Source organism: Balearica regulorum, chromosome 1 (assembly GCF_011004875.1).
Source record: "Balearica regulorum gibbericeps isolate bBalReg1 chromosome 1, bBalReg1.pri, whole genome shotgun sequence".
Taxonomy (NCBI): domain Eukaryota; kingdom Metazoa; phylum Chordata; class Aves; order Gruiformes; family Gruidae; genus Balearica; species Balearica regulorum.
The window spans coordinates 75,045,687-75,067,702 of NC_046184.1; the positions used below are offsets into that span (position 1 = coordinate 75,045,687).

General features: G+C 42.8%; 1 protein-coding gene across 4 annotated transcripts in view; it reads right to left on the reverse strand.

Moving 5' to 3' along the window:
• Positions 1 to 22,016, reverse strand: part of LMNTD1 (lamin tail domain containing 1) — a 215,538-nt gene that overhangs the window by 35,986 nt on the left and 157,536 nt on the right. For 3 of the 4 annotated variants that reach the window (XM_075759065.1, XM_075759063.1, XM_075759075.1), the window contains exons 3-6: positions 17,548 to 17,657; positions 12,671 to 12,876; positions 8,337 to 8,541; positions 129 to 315 (exon numbers count right to left, since the gene is read on the reverse strand). In XM_075759065.1, coding sequence (XP_075615180.1) covers positions 129 to 315; positions 8,337 to 8,541; positions 12,671 to 12,876; positions 17,548 to 17,657 — 708 coding nt within the window. The remainder of the gene's footprint in view (positions 1 to 128; positions 316 to 8,336; positions 8,542 to 12,670; positions 12,877 to 17,547; positions 17,658 to 22,016) is intronic. The other variant, XM_075759068.1, reaches the window with a different exon arrangement.

Below are 22,016 nucleotides of genomic sequence, written 5' to 3' on the forward strand. Positions count from 1 at the left end.
AATTCATCGCTATTTGTGAGTGTTAGTCTCTCTGAAAATACAGACTTAACTTTGACTCTACACCGTCAGGCTAAGAATGTACCCTAGTCTTCCAGCTGAGAAAAGGCACTCAAACTCCCCATACTCACTGTCACAGTGGAGTTGGGCCCCATTGTGGTCTCGGGGGGAAACCGAAATACAGTCACTGGTTGACCTTGGACATCCTGCTTCAAGAGATAATCCCCAATACTTTCCTTTTTTTCAGGGGCACAGTTGAGGATCTTTACAAAATGACCACCTGGATCAACTTCAGCAATTTTCAAATTTCCAATAGCACTGAAGGAACAGAAGATAATTTGAAAGTGTAAAAGTATTGTTTAATTGAAAAAATACATGTATTCCTTTATAACAACCATCCTATATGTCAGTAATTAATGGTAAGTAAAGGTACAGGCAGAACATTTACAGCACTGCCATTCTACTTTTTATGCAGTGACTTCCATCTGAAAAAAATCCACGTGCATCAAAATTAGTATATTCTATTTCACTTCCACACTCAGGTAGCATCCATTACCATCAGAAATTAAAAGATTCTTTGTGGGGCAAAAAGTCATCAGTATACTGTTTGAATTTGTTTTTTTCTAAATCTACATAGGCTACAACCTCTAAGGCTGCCTTGGGTATTTAGCCTAGTATGATTAGTGACAGTTGTGTAACTGACTCTCTTCCTAAGTTTAGAAAAATCCCCCTGTCCATCAGCATACCTTCCTCTTCCTGCCTCTCATTGTTTTTTCCTTCCTGGAGAAAGACAAATCTTCATTATTAACACTTTATTAGTAACTCAGAGATACTCCATGCTACAAGACTGAGATTTCATCCCTCCCTTGTTTCAGAATCACAGCAAAATGGGGTCTGTTTTGCATCTGCAGTAAGATAGGGGACTTCTTGTGTGAGCAGGGGAACACTCAATCTCCCTTAAGCACTGGAAAACAAATTTATCACTTGAGTGTTCCTTTAAGTAGCACACATGTCAAGGGAACACTTTTAAACACTCAGTCTCAGACTGTAATACTCATCATAGGTCTTATTAGACAGGTTGTGAATGAAGTCTAAGAATCATTCAGCTTTTGATGCAGCATCTACTGCGATAAATTTATTTAGCACTGGTGCAGTGTCTTGTCTGTCTTCTGTGTGTGTCATGCTTTTGCCCTTGCCACATTCATCTTGTTCCAGTAAACTTAAGTCAGAGACCTCTGTGTATATAGCAAAGGTTGACCCAACAGCCCAGACAGCCTATGTGCTTGCTTAACATAGCCAAATCCTCACGACAGTGTGACAAATACTGCCCACCCACTCCATATAATTCAGCTGTGTGGTGTAGCAGTGAGTCACGCTTGCTCAAGACAGCCAGGCTGCCTCCAGGCTGCCGCTGGCATTGATAGATTTGGAAGCAGAGCTGTGGGGAACTGCCCCCTCCCTGGCCAGAGAAGACATGCATAGTGAATGTAATACTTGGCTGCCTCTCCTCTGCCTTCCTGCAAACTTTGGGAACTCCAGAGCATTCCTCCTCCCACTGAGTCCTGGTCTATTTGCACTTCACGTCAGCAAGGAGAGACCCGGAGACAGCTTACTGGAGATGCAGAGCCTTGGAGGGGCTTTGGCACCACAGCCAGGCTAAGGAGCTCCTCTCCTTCAGACTCTCCCTGTCTTCTGGCTGCTTGTTTTCATCTGGCTGCCACAGTTTGGCATGTTTCTCCTTCCTCCCTGCTCATTGGACCACAGTCTAAGCTGGATTGCTGAAATAACCCAGTGTAAAAGGTTTTTGGGGGACATTATTTTACCCTGAGCTTTTTTGTCAGGCTCTGCAGGCTGCAGTATCTGTGCAGCTAAAGGGATGGATAGCTGTGCTTATAAAACTTTGCAAACTGCTGATGCAGAGAATGATCCTCTCTGATCCCTCGGTTTGTAAGTCATCATTTACACATGCAGATGTAAAATGCTGCAACTCAAATCCACAGTTTCTTTCTACATTGCTACAGTCCCAGAGCTCCAGCAGTGGCCTAGAACTCTACTGGGCTCTAAAGACAGAATGACACCCTGATATTTTTACCCTCTGCAAGGTGTAGAGCCAGTTAAGTCAATGGGAGAAGACTTTTAAACCATACAGAAGGCAAATATCTTCCTTATCTCCCATTTCTATCTGTACAAGGAAAATGAAGAAAAAGTTTTGGGTGCCAAAATGTATCTAGGAGGAGGACAGGAAAAAGCAGACGGGGAAAGAAAACTCCTAAAACAGTCTTAAAAGGTCATTTTAATGATGTAAATTTGTAAACAGCAGAATCCTGGTTGATAATGGAGTGAGTAATGAGGGTCTAGGATAGTGTGACTTTTCCTCAACAAGACTTCAGGTTGATCCTAGTGAATCTGGGGAGACTTGGGAATATAAAATGGGGCTGACGAGTTTTTGATACGACACACAGGACTGGTAAAGGAGCAAATGATAGGACACAGGAATTTGGTGTTGGAAGCTGCTCTAGCATGAGACGCACAGCTGCCAGCTTGTGTCCAAGGCAATCCACTGCCTTACAGTCATGCTGGCTGAAGGAAAAGGTCATATACCAAGCTGCAAGGGTTAAACAGCAATGTTAGCTCAACCGTGCCTAAGGGTGAAGAGCTGTTAGTGATAAAGAAGAGTAAGTGGGCTTGATCATCCTTCAATCTCAAATGTTTCTGAATCAACTAGGGACTCTCCTGGGCCAACTCAGAGAGCACAGTACTTTTGATGGACATGGGATGGGAATGCATCACCATGCAATTCTCCTTCCAGGTATGAAAAAAGACCCTCCTTCTGTCAACAACTCCCAGTACCTAGAAGAGCCTAGGAGGAGCCGTTAGCTCAGCTCTTGATGATCCTGCTCTGGGTGGGATTTCCAAGGTAACGGCTCTCTGGCATCTCCCTTTGGTTTCTGGGAGAAGCCATTCACCACTCCCCTGACTAAGCCCAGGATTAACAGCAATCTTTATTCTCTGCCTGTACATCCCAGAGTCTTTAAGTGAAGATGGCTTTTTTTGTTAACACATGTAAATCTAAAAAAAAAAAACCTCCTTAAGAATCAATGTCAGGTTTTCATTTTTTCTGCACATAGCAAAAGAGAGAGAAGTGGAAGAAAAGAAGAAAGGAGGGAGAGCAGGCAGATGGATACTCAATACCAGGGTCCTTGATTCCTCTCACTACAAAACTTAAGAGCAGGTATAATCCTCCTCACTTTTTAATTATAAGAGAGAGTGAAGCTCTCTCACACACACTCTCTCACACCCTTTCCTGCTCTTTTCCTCAGAGACTTCTATCTTTAGTCAGTCGTCTTTGCTGTATGTTGCTTTAAATTCTAATTGGATAATCATCCAGACTTTGGGGGACCCCATTGTCAGAGGAATTCCTAGGTATATAGCCCCTATTTGATGAAATTCAGAGTGGCTAAATTAACAAAGGACTGACTAAAGGTAAGATTCTTTGTTTGAATTGGAAATTCTGTTTTACTAGCAACTATTATTAAGGAACCCTATAATAAAACACATATGCTTATACCTTTGTAATCATGGGATAGGGGCCGTGAAACAGAAACTATAGAATCAGTTTAAGATAATTAGTTTGTAACCAAGGTAATAGGTAATGAAGCTAACTGACCATGGCAATGTACAATGCTGGTATGTTCCATGTACAATCCCTACCCAACCGGACAATAGTTTTGGAGATATTAATCTTATGAAGTAAGTTGTTACAGACAGGTGTATCCACAGCAAGGATACTGCGCATGCCCGCAAAAACAGGGTCATCCAGCGGACACGGGTGCGCGACCACTGACGACCACCAGAGACCCCTTGAGGACCACCAACTCAAATCACTGAGTATGCGTGATGGGGAGGAGAATAGGTAAATGAATTCTAATAAATTATTATCATAGAACTGCCTTTTCTGAGAAAAATGATTAATATGTATATTTCGATTCTATATAACCTATGTGTTGGTAATCACCTGGCACGCACATTGGGTGGAGCTATCCCCCGTGCATCCAGCGCTGCAATAAAGAATGCCTGCCTTTTAACACTACATTGGTGTTACAAGGTTTATTCCCAGGTTTCGGTGACACCTTCATGTTCCAGTATATTATTTTCTGCCAAACAAGACTCTCAATTTATGGATATCATGATCTACGTGTATGTCTCATCAGGAATTTGGATCTTAGCCTGCACACTTCCTACCCTTGACCTTAAAAATCCTAAATGTATAGGCACCATTTGAACTAATTTCCCCAAACCCGTTTGGTTTTTGCACTCTCTCTAAGTGTACATGCAGGTCTTAGTCCCATGCCAAAGCCCTATACGTAACAGGAGGGAGGGAGCTGGTGGGGAAAGTGAGACCTGCAGGATTTCTCTAAGAACTTGCATAGCCAGCTAGCTGCTGGATGGCAACAGACTTTTGTGAGTTTAAATGAGGGAATAATATCTCTAAGGAGATGTTCACTGAAGGCTTCAAAGCTTTTTTTAGCAAGTTAGTTTACCTTTCAAAATAGTGGACCAGCTCCTGTGAGACAGGAGCTAAAGTGGGTGGAGGAGAGGTTGGTGTGCGCTGATGCTGTAGTTTCTTCTGCTACATGCTAAAATTCTCTGGTGGAACAGAATCCAAAATTTTCTATAAGGTACAATAGCACTGCACATTGCAGAGGGGAGAAAAACTGTCAGTGCTCTCGGTAGCATGGGGTGAATCAGCCAAGGACCTATGACCTGCCATTAGGATGCCATTTGAACTGCTCCTCTCTGAGCTAACAGAGGTAGCAACAAAGCATTTTAACTACAAAACACACCAAGAATTCAAGTTTTTCCAAGCTCCTAAGTCTTTAAGAAAGTCACAGATTGATACTATTATTACGCTGGGAAAGGCTTATCTCCAGAAGTACAAATCTATTTGTATGCCAACAGATTTAACTATACTAGAGGGATAGGATAGGAAAAGTCTTGGGAGAAGGTTGAGCTCACTCTGTGAATGGCTGAGAAATGTTGCCTACGTAGTAGCTGTATCCCACTCTAGGCCTGAAATGCCATGGTTCAGCTGAGATCCCGAGTGCTTTATGCATCAGGGCTTTAACTTAACTCCACCCTTAGTGTGTAGCACATGCACTTAGTACAAAACAGATTCTGATGATTTTCAATAGCCATGCACAAAATTTCAAGTATCAGTGTCTGTTTTTCTTGTTTTCTGCAAAACAGACACCCCCAAAATACAGCAGACTTAACACTGCTCAGGTGTGAAAGTCAGGGAAAGGTTTAGGGCAACATTCACATTGAACAGACACTATGGCTGTCTCTGAGCATCAGTGCCAGGGCATGTGTGACAATACTATCACCCTCCTTGCACACAGCTGATAGCTGAAAATCCTTATGCAGTGAATCCTGATGCTGCTGAAAATCCCAATGCTGCTGAAAATCTTGATGGCTCAACTCCCATCCATTTCTCAGTATGACATCAATCCTATATTAGCAATCTAATTAAACGTATAACCTTCAAGGTGCCTTAAGCGTGTTCACATATTCTTGAAAGCAAATAGATGTAAATTAAACTCTATTATAAACAATAAAACAAAAATATCCTAGTTGGACAAACTCACATATTTCTGCTAAGTTTGTGTATACTTGTATTGTGGCTTCATGACGAATCAGATACAGCCATACTACTCATCAATTCTCTATAGAAGTATTACTAAATTAGGTGTTCACACCTAAGGTGTACACTCAAAGGATGTTGTATAATGCAATACCAAATTAAAATATTGGGTATTGTGTACTACAATGTAATTTTGTTTATTTAACGTGTATAACAAGAAAAGGTATAGTTTACATTGAAATTGAGTGGAGTAAAGAAAAAAAAGTGCTAGTGTGCTGGCATGGTGGAACACCATAATAGTAATGAATCAAATGAGAATTAAAAGAATTGCTTAATTTATGCATTTAACACATTTAACCACACACAAAGCAAACTGTCATTGCCTTTTACTCTTTATCTTCAACAATTAGCAGAGCTAGTGACTTCTTTTGCTTTCTGTATGAGACAAGATGTGATTCAATCCCCACTGGAAAACAGTTCACACAATACAAGGAAATGCATAAAGGGGAAGGTGATCCCTTTTATCTCCTAATGTTTATCTAGAGTTATTCTTCTCAAGCCCAGTCAAACAGTATGGTGTATCTCATTATTTGGAAACAGCTTTAGAGCTCTGAACACAACTGAAGCTTTCATGCTGGCTTTCAAAGGTATCTTTTCATGGCTCTCCCTATAATATCCCGAGAACTACACAGATCTCTTTATGGAAACATATGCAAGGAGCGCCATGGGTTTACAAGGACTAAGTCCATGAGAAAAATGCACATAAAGTCGACAGAATTACAAAATTAATGAGAGCAGGGAGACCAGCAGGCATCAAAGATCTGGGAGTCAGGAAAGCGTTTGATAAAGTGCCTCTCAAAATATTATCTCCCATTGGCTTAGACATAAATACTGTCACAGGAACCGTCTGAAGGACTGGAAACAAGGAATAATAATAGACAAGGGGGTTGCGTCTTATGTGTTCCCTACAGGTACAATGGGTAGCTCTCATTTCACAGAGCATCTCCACTTGTGATGTGCGAGGGGGAATAAAACAGCTGGTTAATAAAATATGTAGATAACATTAAGTTGAGAGGAGGGGTAGGGGAACACAAATGAGAGCAAGGGAAATAATACAAAAAGCCCTAGAGAGATTAGAAATATAGGCAGGAAATAAGTGAGATGCAGCTCTTGGGAAATGGTACACTAATTTATCGAGGGGAAATAGCATTCACTGGAGGGAAAAGTATGGAGAGCAATAATGCTGAAAGAAGGCTAGCAGGAAGCCAATGATGCATTTGCAATTTGACAGAACAAAAAAGGCTGTTACAATTTTATGGCACTGCCCTCGCGGAGTAGGGAACACAGAGTGGAAGATTCCCTTTGTGCAGCTGTGGACAGGGGAAGCTGGAACTGCTGATCCTGATGTTCACCTGCACCCATGCCTGGCTTGACCAGGCTTCACTGACTACAAGAAAATTCCTCTGAGGAGTAAATGCAGGTAAATAGAGTTCTCCCACTTCTAATACAGGCAACATAGAGTTCATCCACTCCTCACATCTTGGCCTGAGGCACCAAACATGCAACCTCATACATGATGCTTTGTTTTGTTTGAAGTACTGCTCTGCTAGAAACTCTGGATTTAGGCTGGCATGAGACCAGAATAAAATGTACTGGGTTCATTTTAGGACATCTCATCACCAGAAGAGTATTGACAATTAACAAGGAATTATAGAAGGGTACAAAAATGATGAGGGATTCAGTGGCTAATTTGTGGGGGAAAAAAAAGTAAAAGAGCTAAAATACTTGTCTTCAACAGATAATCACAGGCACATGTGCTACCAGAATGGGTATAGCACGTGGGTGGAAAATCCCAAAAAAGCAAAGGCTTTGTGCAGCTGAACTATGACCAATGAAATATCACTGTAAAAGGAGAAATGTAGGTTGAGGACTGTGAAAGCAACCTTAGCAATAAGCATATGTAGGCCTCTCCACTGAACAATGCAGTAGGAAATAGTCTGTAGCAAACAGTGGCCACACAGGGGCTCGCCTTAAAATTGGAGTTGTCAACTGTTGTCATTTCTCTGAAGGTGACAGATTCAAGATAAATGAAACCAGCTGAGGATCTGTTCCCACCCTTAGTATATGCGAAGCTAAATTAAAGATGGCAAATGTCTTTTTAGGACAACTAGCTTTTCCAGGAGACAATACTTTATCTTTTCATGGGATTTCTAGGTGGGTGCAAACCACATACAGCCCAGTTCAGCCCTTTGGCTGTCAATGCCTCAAATAGTTTCGTGTAGCCCACATGGTGGGACCCTCTGAAATCCCCTGCAATATCAGTTCTATTCTTGGATTCAAAATTAGTTGAAGATAAGGCCAAACCAGCCATGAAGCACCGTAGTTCTGCTCCTTGAGATACCATCACAAGGGTATCTTTGAATTTGTATTAACAAACATTGAAAGGGGCGTGGTGAATGAAGGGTGATTTATCCTTTCTAAGGGTGAAGTCCAATCTGGGGGCAGTTGTCCCTAAAGCAATAAGTGAGATCCTCACATATCAAAGTCTTTATGTTCTCCAATATCCTCCTGGATAATGACTCAGTGTCTTATCAAGGGTTTGCTTGTGTTTCATAGCTCCTCTAAAGGAGATACTGCAGCAAACACCATCTCCTCCCTACAAAAATAACCTGAAGGAAAGTCCCAACTATACCTGTACCTGGATGCAGCCTTTTGGTAGTCCTCATAAGTAGAATGTGTCCTTCCATGATTCTCCATACCAAGGCTCTGGGCAACCTTCCCTGAGTCAGTAAACAAAGGGCTGAAGCGGTTCTGGCATTGTCCTGACACTATCATTGACAGGCCAAGGTTTCCTGATGGAGCAGAGTTCCAGTTTGGTATTTCAATACCATCTTTGGGCTGAGCTGATGAGCAAGCAAAAGACAAAGACACTGAGTTATGCAATATTAACAGAAAGACAAATTATGAGATACAAATCTTTTTTTTTGGTAACAAAAATAGAACATTTAATTTCCTCTTTGTCTCTAATTGCAAAGCAATGCTTAGCAAACGCTCCTCTCAAAGTGTTAAAACTATGGCTATAAAATAGAGCACAGCTGGTAAACTGAGTATTTTCTTACTGACGTGTAGATTTATTACCTCATTGGAATTACCTTGGGTAATGAAAAAACAATAAATTATGGCATCAGTGGTGTAATTGTCATCCTGCAATTTCAGTGCTGTTAGACAGCACAGCATCAGCTGTGAATGGATAATGAATATATAAAGGCTCCCTTCCAATTACAAAATGAAAGTGATAACATCTCCTAATCCCCTTTTTGTTCCCCTTTTCAAATATAAGTGTTCAAGAAGGACTATGCAGGACTCCCGATCCTGGCAAAGGCAGGGAGAACCAAAGAGAGAGAATATGCCCAGTGAACCCATCTTTCCCCAGGAAAACTTCTCTCATCTCTCACATCAAAGTCTCCCCAACAAACTAAATTCTTGTCAGTGCCTGTTTCTCAAACTATACATTTGAGATTTTCTTCAATACTTTATGTTGAGTATTGTACAAGACTCACTCCACCAGGTGATCTATCTCTAACCACATCTTGTGGAGCAGCCTAAATTTTAGGGCGAAGATGCATTCCCTTGGCTCATCTTAGCTCTGAAATGACTGGAGCACAAATCAGCTTCGCTTGGATGAGTGTCTGGGTCAGACAGCATCACTGCAATGCAGATTAGCTTCACCAGCTCCCTGGGAGTGTTGTCTACAGTGTTACATTTTTCCATATGAGGTTTGGTTTGGGGGGGGTGGTGTTTGTTGGGTTTTTGTTGTGTTTTTTTACAAAAAACAAGGTGTTAGAAATTCTGTAGTTCCTTCTCCCTATGTACTTAATCATGGCATGGCAATGGCACAGCATCAGACACTCTTGCAGGGTCATTTGTAATCCCTTCCCTTGGGATACCCAGGGAAGCACTGCTCCAGCGCTGGGACAGTGGTGCTGGTTCACCCATCTGTGTTAAACCAGCAGTTACTGGCAGGCAAGCCTAATAGCACAGGGGTAATAAGGAGGTGAAACGCTACAGTGCAAGCGGTCTAAAGAGGAAGCTACAGCTGGTGTACAGTTTAACGGAGTGTGACTTTGGTCGAGGATGAACCAGACTAAGAAACATTACACAGAATTTGGGCTTTTGGTAGCAGAGAAACAGTACAAGGGGCAACGAGCTCCGTAAGCTGAGAACTAGAAACGCTGGGCTTTGTTTTTCTGGGCTGGAGCCTTTGCTAGATCAAACACCGAGAGTGACAGCTGCAGGGTGAACAGACTGTGTTGAAGCTGCTTTTCACTGATGTGTCAACAAGCCAGTCTGTTCTGTTCCTGAGATCATACCTATGGTTGCTCTTGCTGTTGCTAGGATCTGGCATCCTTAAAAGGGACTTTTGGGGAGCCTCTAGGAGGGGCCCTGACACTATTGAGATTCAGTGGGATCAAATGACTAATTCCTTTGTGCTCCTTTGGAAACTACTGTCTAAACCTGTGGTAGCACTCCACAAACACTCAACAGGGAAAAATACTGTAGGGGAAGCCTCCAGGAGAGCATCTCTTAGGCAGATAAAGTCCCCTCTCCTGTGGCTCCCTGAACTCTGGGAAACCCCATCTCCATCAGTCATTAAGCTGCCTTAACTAGTTCTTAACTAGTTCACCCTAGGGTATCAGCTCTGCCCTATAGACTCTCCCTTTTTTTTTTTTTGGTGTGTGTGCCATTTTGCTGTGTCATGCCACAGCACGAGACATTTATACCTCAAAATTCATAGTGCAGAGCTTAGAAAGCTCTCCAAAGAGAGGGGAGGTTCTGAGTTCAAACTCACCATATCCAAATCAGGGCAATGTTTTTAATCACAGTTTTCCACTTAGGGGGCAGGATTAACTTCCAGGCAATGGTGTGGAGGGGAGAAGGGGTCTGTCAACAAATCCTACTGTCTAACGTGCTTCACTGTTCACCCATACACATGCAGGAACAGGAAAGAAGGACTTGAAGGTTGGTGGCTAGCTCACACTCCAAAGGGCAGAAGAGCAGAGGCCCACTGCTTTCCACATGTCTGCCCCATATTGTATGTATAAACATGCCCAAAGTAGTTTGAAGTGGATCATAAACTAAAGACACAACTGGGAGGACAGACAGACAAATGGAAGCACGCACACACACAGAGGGAGGTCACATCATCTCCTTTTCCCTAGAAGACCAGGCCATTAAAACATTTTCACTTCTTTTTTCCTTTCAGACAGGTGTTTATGGCAGGAGGACATGCACTCCTTTTGGACAGCAGACATGTTGGGGTCTTTCATTGTTTTCTAATACCTGGGGTGAAATCCATCTTAATTCATCAATACGTTGGAGATGATCAGCATTGCATGTTTGGAAAGGGAACGTCACCCTCTCCCAACCCTGGGGCAGACAAGTGCTGCTAGAAGAAGCTGCAGCTGCTCCCTCCCAAGCTTTTCATTACAGCATTTCACCAAAGCCAAGTGTTTTGATTTGGTTGAATAGGCAGCAATGAAACGTTTCAACTGAAGAATGTCCAAGCATTTTGTTTAGGTCAAATGAAACATCTCGACCTTTCCAAACACACTGTTCCCCAAGCAGCTGAATTAATGAAGCCTGGTTTCTAATGACTTTTTCCCTTCATTCTGCTTCCCCATCCCCCTGCCCTGGCATCATTTGGGTTCTCTGATGGCTAATAAATGGGAAGGACGTATCAACCTTTTCTTCAATAGGAGCACTAATAGTATCTCTCATGCCTGACTGTCAATTTTTAGAAAACCTATATGACCTTATCCCTGAGGACACTATCCACATGCCAATCTGGGAGGGAGAAACTGGTCCCTGTATTCAAAAGTTACTAAGGTTAGAAAAATGGGTGCCTGTGCACACAGACCATAGCTAGGCACCACAACAATAAAAAAATCCAGGGTCTTTTTTGTTTCCCCCAAAATGTCAGTGCTTTCATTTTTATCATTGTGCAGGTCTAAACCAAATGCCAAAATATCAGAATTCCCCACTGACCAGAAACTCTAGTCATAACTGTGTTTCAAGAGCTGTGTTGCATCTCCTTTTTCGCAGGATGTTGAGCAAACCCCCTAATATGATTGGCATCATTGCTCTAGTCTGTGTTGAAAAAACTAAAGAGCATTTAAAGATCTTTTGGGGACAAATGTGCTCTGCTTCACTGCAGAGGCACGTAACAGAGATTTGTCCTTCTCTCACGAGCCTCCCTTGCACAGAGCAGCACTGACACAAATCCCCACTGAGCGCCAGTTTCTTCTTGGATTTGCCATATTTTTCTCTGGGAACCAAAAAGATCTGGTGGCCAAGTGCAAAGCCTGGGCCTTTGCCCCACTGGCAGCACCCTGCTGCAAGATCGCTGGTGTCACTGCCCTCTGTCTCGCAACACAATGCTGGAGAAAATGACATGGGAAGGGAGGCAGAACCTGTGCATTGGGGCTGTTCTCAGCCCTGGCTGTGATTTAGAAAAAATCACAACCCCTGCAACAGGGAAGAGCTGGATGCTCACTGTTCAGCAGCTTATTCTGGCCCAGCCATGGCTCCCAGAACACATAAACACAACTTTCCAGAAACCTCCTCCAGGCATCTGCACACTGCTTGGAGCACAACTGGAGATTTTTCTACATGGGAAAGCTAAGCCTACTATAACATAACGCATGAAAATAAATGGTTCTTTTTACATATGGAGTCATTATTGTGGCTATACTGATGGTGAAACATAAATAACAAACTTAGTCCAGGGAACACAGGCATATCCTCTACCACCTGAGCCTCATCTGCCACTCTCATGTTTGGAGACTTGATCAGTCCCAGCCAGAGTGCGGGATGTGAAATGGGATGTGGGCTGCTTCATTCCATTACTTGAAATATAACCAAAGCCTCCTCTCAAGCTACAGAGTTATATTTTCATACTGTATGCATATGGACAAATAAAGGGCTGTGTTTTTCTGTCCTAAATACAAAGCAGTTGAGTCTCCAGAGGCTTACCTATGGCTCTTCTTTGTGAAGCCTGAGTTAGGCCAGAGGATTGTGCCAGACTGGGTGTCTCTGTGGTCCCTGTGACAGAGGCAGGATGAGATAAACCCACAGAGGACACGTCTGAAGAATATGTTGACCCATCTGCTGTGGAGCTTGGAGTGATGGAGCATTTGACCAATAGCTCAGAAGACAGCTGAGAGGATGTTGTCTCTGTACTGGATGAAAAAATGACCCTTTAGTAATTTGTCAGGAAAACAATCTTTAAAACCAGATCAAAGCATACACTGGTCTTTTCGCCTGCTAAATACACGACAGCAGGATCTTATATGGGGACAAGTCATATTAATGTTAACCTGGAGAATGATATCCCAACCTCTTCCTCGTTCTAAAGCGGACAAAGTCCTAACTGAGCAATACTGCATCACAACACAGCCAAGAAATCTATCTTCAGCCCTGAGCAATATGCTTGTACCGTCTAATGTGTCTCTGTCCTGGGCTGATTATTTGTCGCATCCTACCATCTGAGCAGGTCCGTATCTGTCACAAGACCTTTGCATTCTTGTAGGCTACCTAAGCTGCCAGGTTGTGCTGGATTTTGACTGAAATCTGTAACTCTGATTCTCTTCTTCACGCTACCATGGGCAGAAGCAGACAAGTTTTGAGCATGTAGTGCCTGCTCCCTGGGCCAGATGAACCTAAGCCAGTTCCCATCTGGAAGCCATCTTGCCAAGTCAGCACAGTACTATGTCCTAACTAAAATACTCACTTATCATAACACAGCTATGCAGGTTTTGGACCAGAGCTGGCTTATATCCATCCTGCTGGGAGCACAGACAGAGGGATTTGGATTTCTCTGCACTTCTTTTTAACGTAGACATGCTTCTAGGTGCCAAATGTGTGGACTGCTCCCTTAGAAGGATGAGCAGACAGTGGTTCAAGAGGCTCCTGATAATTTGCCAGTGCAGCTAGCCCACAGGACCATGGGGTTTGCAAAGATCTTCCACCATGATCTTACAAGAATTGCTGAGTTCCCCATATTAAGTCCTTCAGAAAAGAGTCTTTGTCCTTCTCTTGAAGTTAAATAATTACATGTTTCATTTTATGTCATTCAGAGGACCTTGCATAATTCCTTACTGCGGCACTGAGAGTTGCTGCTGCAGAGTCAGGACAGCAGGAGAGGTTCAGGGAAGGGAGGAGATGAAGCATTGTGTTGTCCCTCATCCAGCCTTGCCTCATGGGACAGGACGTGGGGGCTCTTCCAATAGCCTAATAAGGGTGTGAGCTGCATGTCTTGTGAGGATAGTATGCTGCCCAAGCAAGAGTTACTGTTCTCTGAAGCATAATTTCTCTGTTCCACTCAAGGCATCAGTCCTTTGCATCACCTCTCTGATGGGCTATGCCATTGCAACTCCACGAGTCCTATGCGGCCATTGAAAACCTGAAGGCATTTAACTATCAGACACAAGTAAGTTAACTTAAGCACTTTTTTAAGGAATGTATGTGATTAAAGACAATGTGCCTGTAAATGCAGAGGCACCCCCTGCACACAAACAGCAACCGGCACTCTCAGGTCTTCCCTTGGATCTACCCTATGAAACAAGATAGCAGAAAAAGCGACACAGTTCGTATGATACTGACACGTATAGGACTTTTTTAATTAGCAAACTCAAAGGTTAGCAGCATCTCTTGAAAACCTCACAGAAAGAAAAAGTGTGTGTGTATTCATCCTTGTAAATGTTCCCAAGAACACTATTTTTGGTCATGGCGACACAGCTGAGGCTGACTGTATACAAGCTGCAACTTTTAGGCCACGTTGGCAGGACAAGAGTTTCCTTCCCAAGCATCTGACTTTCACCTGGGTGGATACAGTTGGTCAGGCTACTTATTTTATGAACTCCATCTGCATGTATGTACCTATGCCTCTCTGTGTGGGCAGTGTCATGGTTTAATCCCAGCCAGCAACTAAGCACCACACAGCTGCTCGCTCACTCCCCCATGGTGGGATGGGGGAGAGAATCAGAAGGGTAAAAGTGAGAAAACATGCGGGTTGAGATAAAGACAGTTTAATAGGTAAAGTTGCACATGCAAGCAAGGCAAAGCAAGGAATTCATTCCCCACTTCCCATGGGCAGGCAGGTGTTCAGCCATCTCCAGGAAAGCAGGGCTCCATCGTGGGTAACAGTTACTGGGGAAGACAAATGCCGTAACTCCAAATGTCCCCCACTTCCTTCTTCTTTCCCCAGCTTTTTGTTGCTGAGCATGATGTTATATGGTATGGAATATCCCTTTGGTCAGTTGGGGTCAGCTGTCCCAGCTGTGTCCCCTCCCAGCTCCTTGTGCACCCCCAGCCTCCTCGCTGGTGGGGCAGTGTGAGGAGCAGAAGAGGCCTCAACTCTGTGTAAGCACTACTCAGCAGGAACAAAAACATCTCTCATCAACACTGTTTTCAGCACAAATGCAAACCATAGCTCCATACTAACTACTATGAAGAAAATTAACTCTATCCCAGCCAAAACCAGCACAGGTGGGTAGGGCTGAGTTTTTGCTGTACATTGAAGAATTTAAAAATTAATTACCTCCTGCTTCCAGCTACGTGGTGGTACAAGTCCAGAGCAATTTCAATAACTTCAGTGAAATTACTGTGGATTTACACAGGTGTCAGTGAGAACACAGCTGAGCCCAGAGCAAAGCTCTTCTAAGCATCAGCTCGTAGAAAACATCCACAGAGACTGGCAACCTGATTCTAATACCGAACAAAAACCCTGCTTGTGTAATGGCTGTCATCCACAAGCATTGTGCATGAAGTTATATTACGAATTCTAAAATACAGATAAATTAGTTGCAGTCTTCATACTGGACAGAACAAGAGGATGTTAAAATCTCCACCCACCCCATTGCTTAGAGTACAAAGCTCAATGCCTGCACTACGTGTTGTGATTAAACACAGGAGTGGACCAAAGTCTCCCTGTGCTAGAGGTGGCAGCTAATGACAGCAGTAGTACTGGGGATGACACATCACAACCAAAACCACTCAAATTTGTTTTCTACATAAATCTCTGCAGGTTCCAGTCAGAAAGGCAAAGATGAGCCTGCACTGATTAAAGAGGCTGGGGAGCTCTTTAGTTTATCAACTAGCAAATGGCTCCAGCAGACAGAAAAGCATAAGCTTTATGGCTTGCTTTATATAATACATAAATTATATTTATAATATGTTAATTATATTGTTATGCTATATTACATTATGGTATATTGTCATGCTATATTACATTATGTTATATTGTCTTTTTTATTTTATGATTTTATGTGTGTATGCATACAGATATCTATATAGATATATGTCTGTGAACAAATAAACGGTCAGCAAGATTCAGCAGGCAATGTGCTGCTGCATGAAATCAACAAGTTATGTCAGCGTAAAACACACCATTTGTGACAGGGAAATCAGATCACTGAAGCAGGTTTATATTTGAGAATTTGCTCCTTGCTTCTTTAGGCTCTCTAATCAAAAGAGCTCAGATGGGCCTATGTTTACTAATGTATACACAGCCCTTACATTTTCCTTCAAGTTATCCATTCCTTCAACAGGACCTTTAATTTTGTGGGGTTTGACACCACAGCTGGTTGGTGAATCCCCTTCCCACCAGTTTGCAGATCTCAAGATCTATAGTTTGCAGATCTCAAGAACATGCAGTTTCGAACTGCAGGGAGTAGCAAGAAAACTGCACAAGTGAAAGTCTACTGCAGGAACCTGCACCACAGTTCAGCTACTGACTGCTGGGTGGAACCTGAGTAAACAGTTCTTGTTAAGAGGATAGAGAAAGCAGAATGAAAATTGGCGTGGTCATTTCAGTAATTTCTCTCACAACTGTTCTGCCTTTTTCAGACACAGCCCCTCCAGCAGGTGCTTGTGGCTGTCTTGCTTTGCTCCAAGAGAAGGAAGCAGTCGTCTTTAGTGTTATATGTGCAGGGAACAAAATAAAGTGATAAGGACCTGGGTTAGGAGGTTGGGTATGAGCTTGAGCAGTGCCAGGTGACGGTTCCCACTCCCAGAGTCTACTTGGAGAGGTAAAGGGCTCAGAGGTATTCTGTCAGGAGTAGCTCAAACAGAGATGGGGTGAGGTTGGGTTGGCAAGTCTACATAGGCTGCTTTGCCTTGGGTGAGTCTCCATGCCTCCCAAAGAAAGGATTTCTGGTAATTCAGCATGCAGTGGACTGGAATTTGGCTTGAAAGAATAGAAGGAAGAAGCTAAGAGGGCTGGCTGGGGCCTTCTGGGCTTTACAAAACTACTTCCCCCAAAGGGAACAGGTATTAACAAAGGTCCCGCAAAGTGGAGCCTGTTTAACTGAGTGGGGAAGGGAAACAGAGCATGGCAAAGATTAAGAATGAGAGTACACATAGTACTGGAATTAAAATTGCTGGACCTGGGCAAGTTGGAAGCCTGCAAAAATGGGATCCAATGCAAGCTCTACCACGTAGGCTCATGGGTACTTCTGAAATAAACACAAACAAAATAGCCAATAGCATGTGTACACCATGCTCTGCTCAGGGAGTTCAGACAGGGTAATAACAGGGCTCTTCAGAAAGGAAGAACTAGTAGGAACTTGGGAAGCAAAATTGTATCTAGCACTTGCGGGTTTTCAGTGGCTTTTTGAACAACACGACAAGGAAACACTGCTATATTCTTTCAGTGATGCCTTTACAAACCTGATACTCTTTTTCCTGAGGTAAAGGACTAATTAGTTGTGAGGGGTGGTGGCACAGGCCTTTCTCGTTCTACTCTAAAACAACAAATCTGGGGTGTCACTATTCAAATATAGTTTTAAGAGAGATGTACAACAAAACAGGAAATAGGGTAAGCAGTGATTTTTTTCAGTTAACTCTCCCACCTGTTTGCTCCTCCAGGCACATCTCTGGGTGACTTGATTTCACTTTCCAGGAAGACATTATTCTCCTGAACCTCCATCAGTGCTTCCTTCTTAGCAAGATGTTGCACCTCCTAAGAAAACAATCACACAAAATCAGAGGGAAAATGCTTTCGAAGCTTGTGATCGTCACACTAGCTAGCTTAACATGGACTTTGGATCTGAAAAACAAAAACTTCATTCATGTTTTGATCGTTGTGCCAAAGGATCTTCAAATGTTTTATAAGTCTGGCTACCTATAATCTTGATTGTATGAGCCAAACAGGATGGCGTCCCTGTGAATTGCAGTCTTTCAAAAGTGGTTCTACATTCATTAAATCTTAAAATTCAGCTGTTTGACATTAGTTTCTCAGGTAAGTGTGTGTCTGTATTTGTCATTTAAGTAATGGTAAGATCATTTACAATGAATAGTTACTATAGTTAAACACAAGGAAGATAAATAGAGCCAATGTTTTGGATCTAACTTGATTGTACTGGGTAGGAAGTTGTCTCATATGTACATACACACAGGAAAGAATTTCCTAAAAATAACCATATAGCGGTGCGCACTTTAAATACAAAACAGAAAAACAGCAACCCCAAATCCTACCAACACAAACCGACCTCTCGGCTGTCAGACAGGAAATAGCTGGAACAACAGACATCTCCACGCATACAACAGTTACACCACTCTTCTGGAAGCTGCTCCCCACAGGACAGTGGGAGTCAGGTACGCCATCTCAAACACACCCAAACATGCACTGTGTGTTGCACTAAACAACTGGACAGAATGTGCTATAGAATGTATAGACATCTCTCAACAAGTTACGCGCTGACCACTTCTGAAGAAGGTTAATACTGCTGCTCTTAGTGGGTAACAATGTAAAGCCAGGCACATGCAATTGCATTGGGAAAAAAGGTTCCTTGGGCTCCTGGGAAATTACTGCTCTGCATTACCGAGCAGGGAGAGCAGCATGAGGCGGTCTCTGCGCAGCACATAGAATCATAGAGTCATTTAGGTTGGAAAAGACCCTTAAGACCATCAAGCCTAACCATAAGCATATAACCCTCCTGACACAGCACAGGTCAGGAAGCCGTTTACCTCTCCTCAGGCAGGGCCGATAAATCACAGGGTCAGCTGGGACAATGGGCAATGGGCGTCAATCCAAAAAATACACCACGGAGCTTTGCCATGGACAGGACTCTGGAAGCCACAACAACCATTACCCCAAATTATCATCTGATGTGCAGGAATAATTTGCTCACCAAGTGGTTTGACTTTCTTTAGTCTCTGTATAGAAGGCAATAGTCTCATAATCTGCAAGTGAATTGAGCTACTTCTTAGCTCGAGTAGGGCAGACAGGTCAGCGCCCTGTTGCTGAGCATCACACTTCCAGTGTCATCGTTTTTCTTTTCCATGAGAAAAACTTCCAAAATGTTATTACAGTGACATCCCAGATGATTTGTGCAATCAGTAACATGAACTATAGTTTCAAACATTAAGAGACTCCATATTAATTATGTACACATAGTACATGGTGGTTGAAACACTTCTGGAAAACAAATCTTAAATCAGACTTGTTTGTATAGCCCCAGGAGATCTCATCATTCTCCAGAATAAATGAGTAGGTCTACTGACATCTATTTGGTTTGATCGCTGCCAGATCAGTACGTCTGATCTAAATTTGGGAGCACAAGCTCTGCAGTATAAATATTTTGGAAGAAAGAACAACCATCTCAATGCTAAAATAATACAACTTTGGTCTGGGTTGAGAGACTAATAAAGGAAATTTTGCAACATAAAGTCCAATAGTGCCACAATACACTTATAAACAGAACTAGTCTGGGTTAAAAGACTTATCCCAAATGCTAAACAAATACTTTTTCACATATAAACAGGGACAAGAAATAAATGTGGGGAGTCACGATTTCCACTTCAAGGAAAAATGATCTAGCTAGCTAATGTAAAGAAAGCGTTGCCTTTGCTCTGATTGGCACGATGCCATTTATGACCTCATTTAAAAAAAAATTTAAAAATATAGACTATTGTTCATACGTTTCTGAGTCATGGAGATAAACCAAATGAAGTTAACTGGGGTAGCCTCTAGAAGAGCCAAAGCCAAGCACGTCTCCAGCTTTTCCTTCCCCAGAGATCTTCCTGATGCTCCTGCAAAACGGAAGTGGGGGTTTTTTGCATGTCTGCAAAGGCCCAGCTGAAACGCTGCTGCTGCCGGGCCAACCTCCTCTCCCTGCGGGAGGAGCGGTTCGGGGCCAGAGCTGGCTCGCTGCTCTCGTTCAGACAAGCAAGCCCTCTTGACAGCCATCTCTGCTGCAGGGACCTGGAGGAGTTTCCAGCCTGCCTGCTCCACTGCCTGCCAGACTTCTCCTTGCACGTGCTTACTCATTTGCTTGACCAGCAAGACACGTTTCCGTTTGGGTTTAAAAGTGCTGCACAGAGGAAATGAAGGAATTTGTTTAGAAGAGCATGCCCTACTCCATCTGCGTGGCCGCCGCACATTTTGTGGGAACAATGGCAGAACTGGAAACATGGGTGCCACCAAGCCTGGAGTGGTTGGAGGAAACAGTCGGGAAGCCAGCAAAGATGCCTAACCAACCACTCCTGCACAGATGCGAAAGTGACCTTTGGCTGCTGCACCACCCCAGTGCCACCACCCTGCAAGGACTGTCCCCAGGCTCCAGGGGAATGTGCCACTGACAGCAGGGCTGGGGAATAAAGAAATCCTTAAGCCTACCTATATTTCCCTTCCTCCTCCGGACCTGGACTGGGAACTCCACAGCAATATTCACGGGTCAGGGCGGTTTCCCTGTTAATAAAAGGTGCCCTCAAAATCAAACTCAAAGCTTTTGATTTCTTCAGTCTACATTGCAAACTAACAAAGGGGACAATAATAATTAACCCTGCATCCTAAATGTTAATTACAAAGGTGTAGGTCTGATAGTAAAAAGTTCATTTCTAGTGAACTTTAATTAACCTTGAAGCCTAGTCTTATTTTACTTCAAGACTTATTACTAGACAACAGAAAAATTTCAGATATTTAGATTTGAAACACAAATGTAGTCTAAGGATAGATGAGCTACAGGTAAAGGAGTCATCTATTTCACACAAAAATATTTTGCTTGAATACACAGTTATCTCGTTTTACTGAGTATTTTTGAGTTATTATTATTTACTAATTCTACTAATACTTTATTACACATAGGACAGCTCTTGGGAGCATCATACATGACCAGACTGTTGTAAATATATTTAAATCCCATGTATATGCCTTCACCTAGGGGGCAGCTCAGGTTAATCAAATGCTGATTGAGTGTTCAGTTTGGCTGAACACTCCAGACTGGTCTACATTCATCACTGCCAGGGTGAAAATTCATGTTGCTCTCACTAGTTGTTTCCTAATCGGTTGTCTGTTCAATTCACTTGATTGCTCCCTCTGACCATCCTATGGCTGGCTGCTTCCTTTGCCTCCCAAGCACACTAATTGACCTCTTAGTCAAAATATTCCAGGTTTCAGTGCTCTGCTCACAGCTAATTGCACCCTAACAGATAATTTTGGCTGAGCATTCAATGTGTATTTCCAATACAGGCACTGAGAACAGTGTCTTAGGAGGCATTTTAATTAGAGTATTAGTGGAAGTAATCTGTATGAAGGCACCGCATGTGGTCACATGATCACACACTAGCTGGCCAGACAGGCACAGCAATTAACTTATGGGTCTATCCAAGAGTTTGGGCAGGGGGTGCAATTCGGCCCATGTAAGTAATCTCAGTTAGCTCAAATAGCACCTTATCAACCCAGTTCTGTCCTGTCCTGTGCCAAACTAGCATCCATTCACAGAAAATTGTTGACCTCTCAAGTCAGCTCTCCCAGTTACCAAAATTAGGATCTGTTAGAAGAACTCCACCATGTTGCCCATGGCTGGTGGAGAGAAGTTAACTCCAGCACCTCAGCTGACCACTGCTGTGTGACATTCACACAGGGACACGTGCTCTTCAGAAATGCCATCTAAAATGAGAGCTATTAGGAGTCAGTGAGATCTGGTTTAGCCTATAATTTAAAAGTAGGGTGTCAAGTAGTCGCTCAGTTGTCATTAAACATTAAAATAATACTGTGTGTACAATTAGCACAAACAGCAGAGAGCAATTTGAATATTGCTTGGAAACTTATCTTTGTCAAGAAAAGTATGTGTTGTCAGAAGACAGGAATTAATTTGGAAAAGTGCATTCTAGTCAACACTTTGTTGCTATTATGTGCTGTTAGAGTAAATTAAGCACCATATCAAGTTTACTTGAGATTGTTAAAGGCTTGCTTGCTACCACAAAATTAGTTTCTTAAGACTAGCCATCTCTGAAAAATTCAGCATGTAAAACCAGCAAGCAGTTTACTTACTGAAAAAAATGTAATGTCATCTATATTTAGAGATTTATCTAGGTT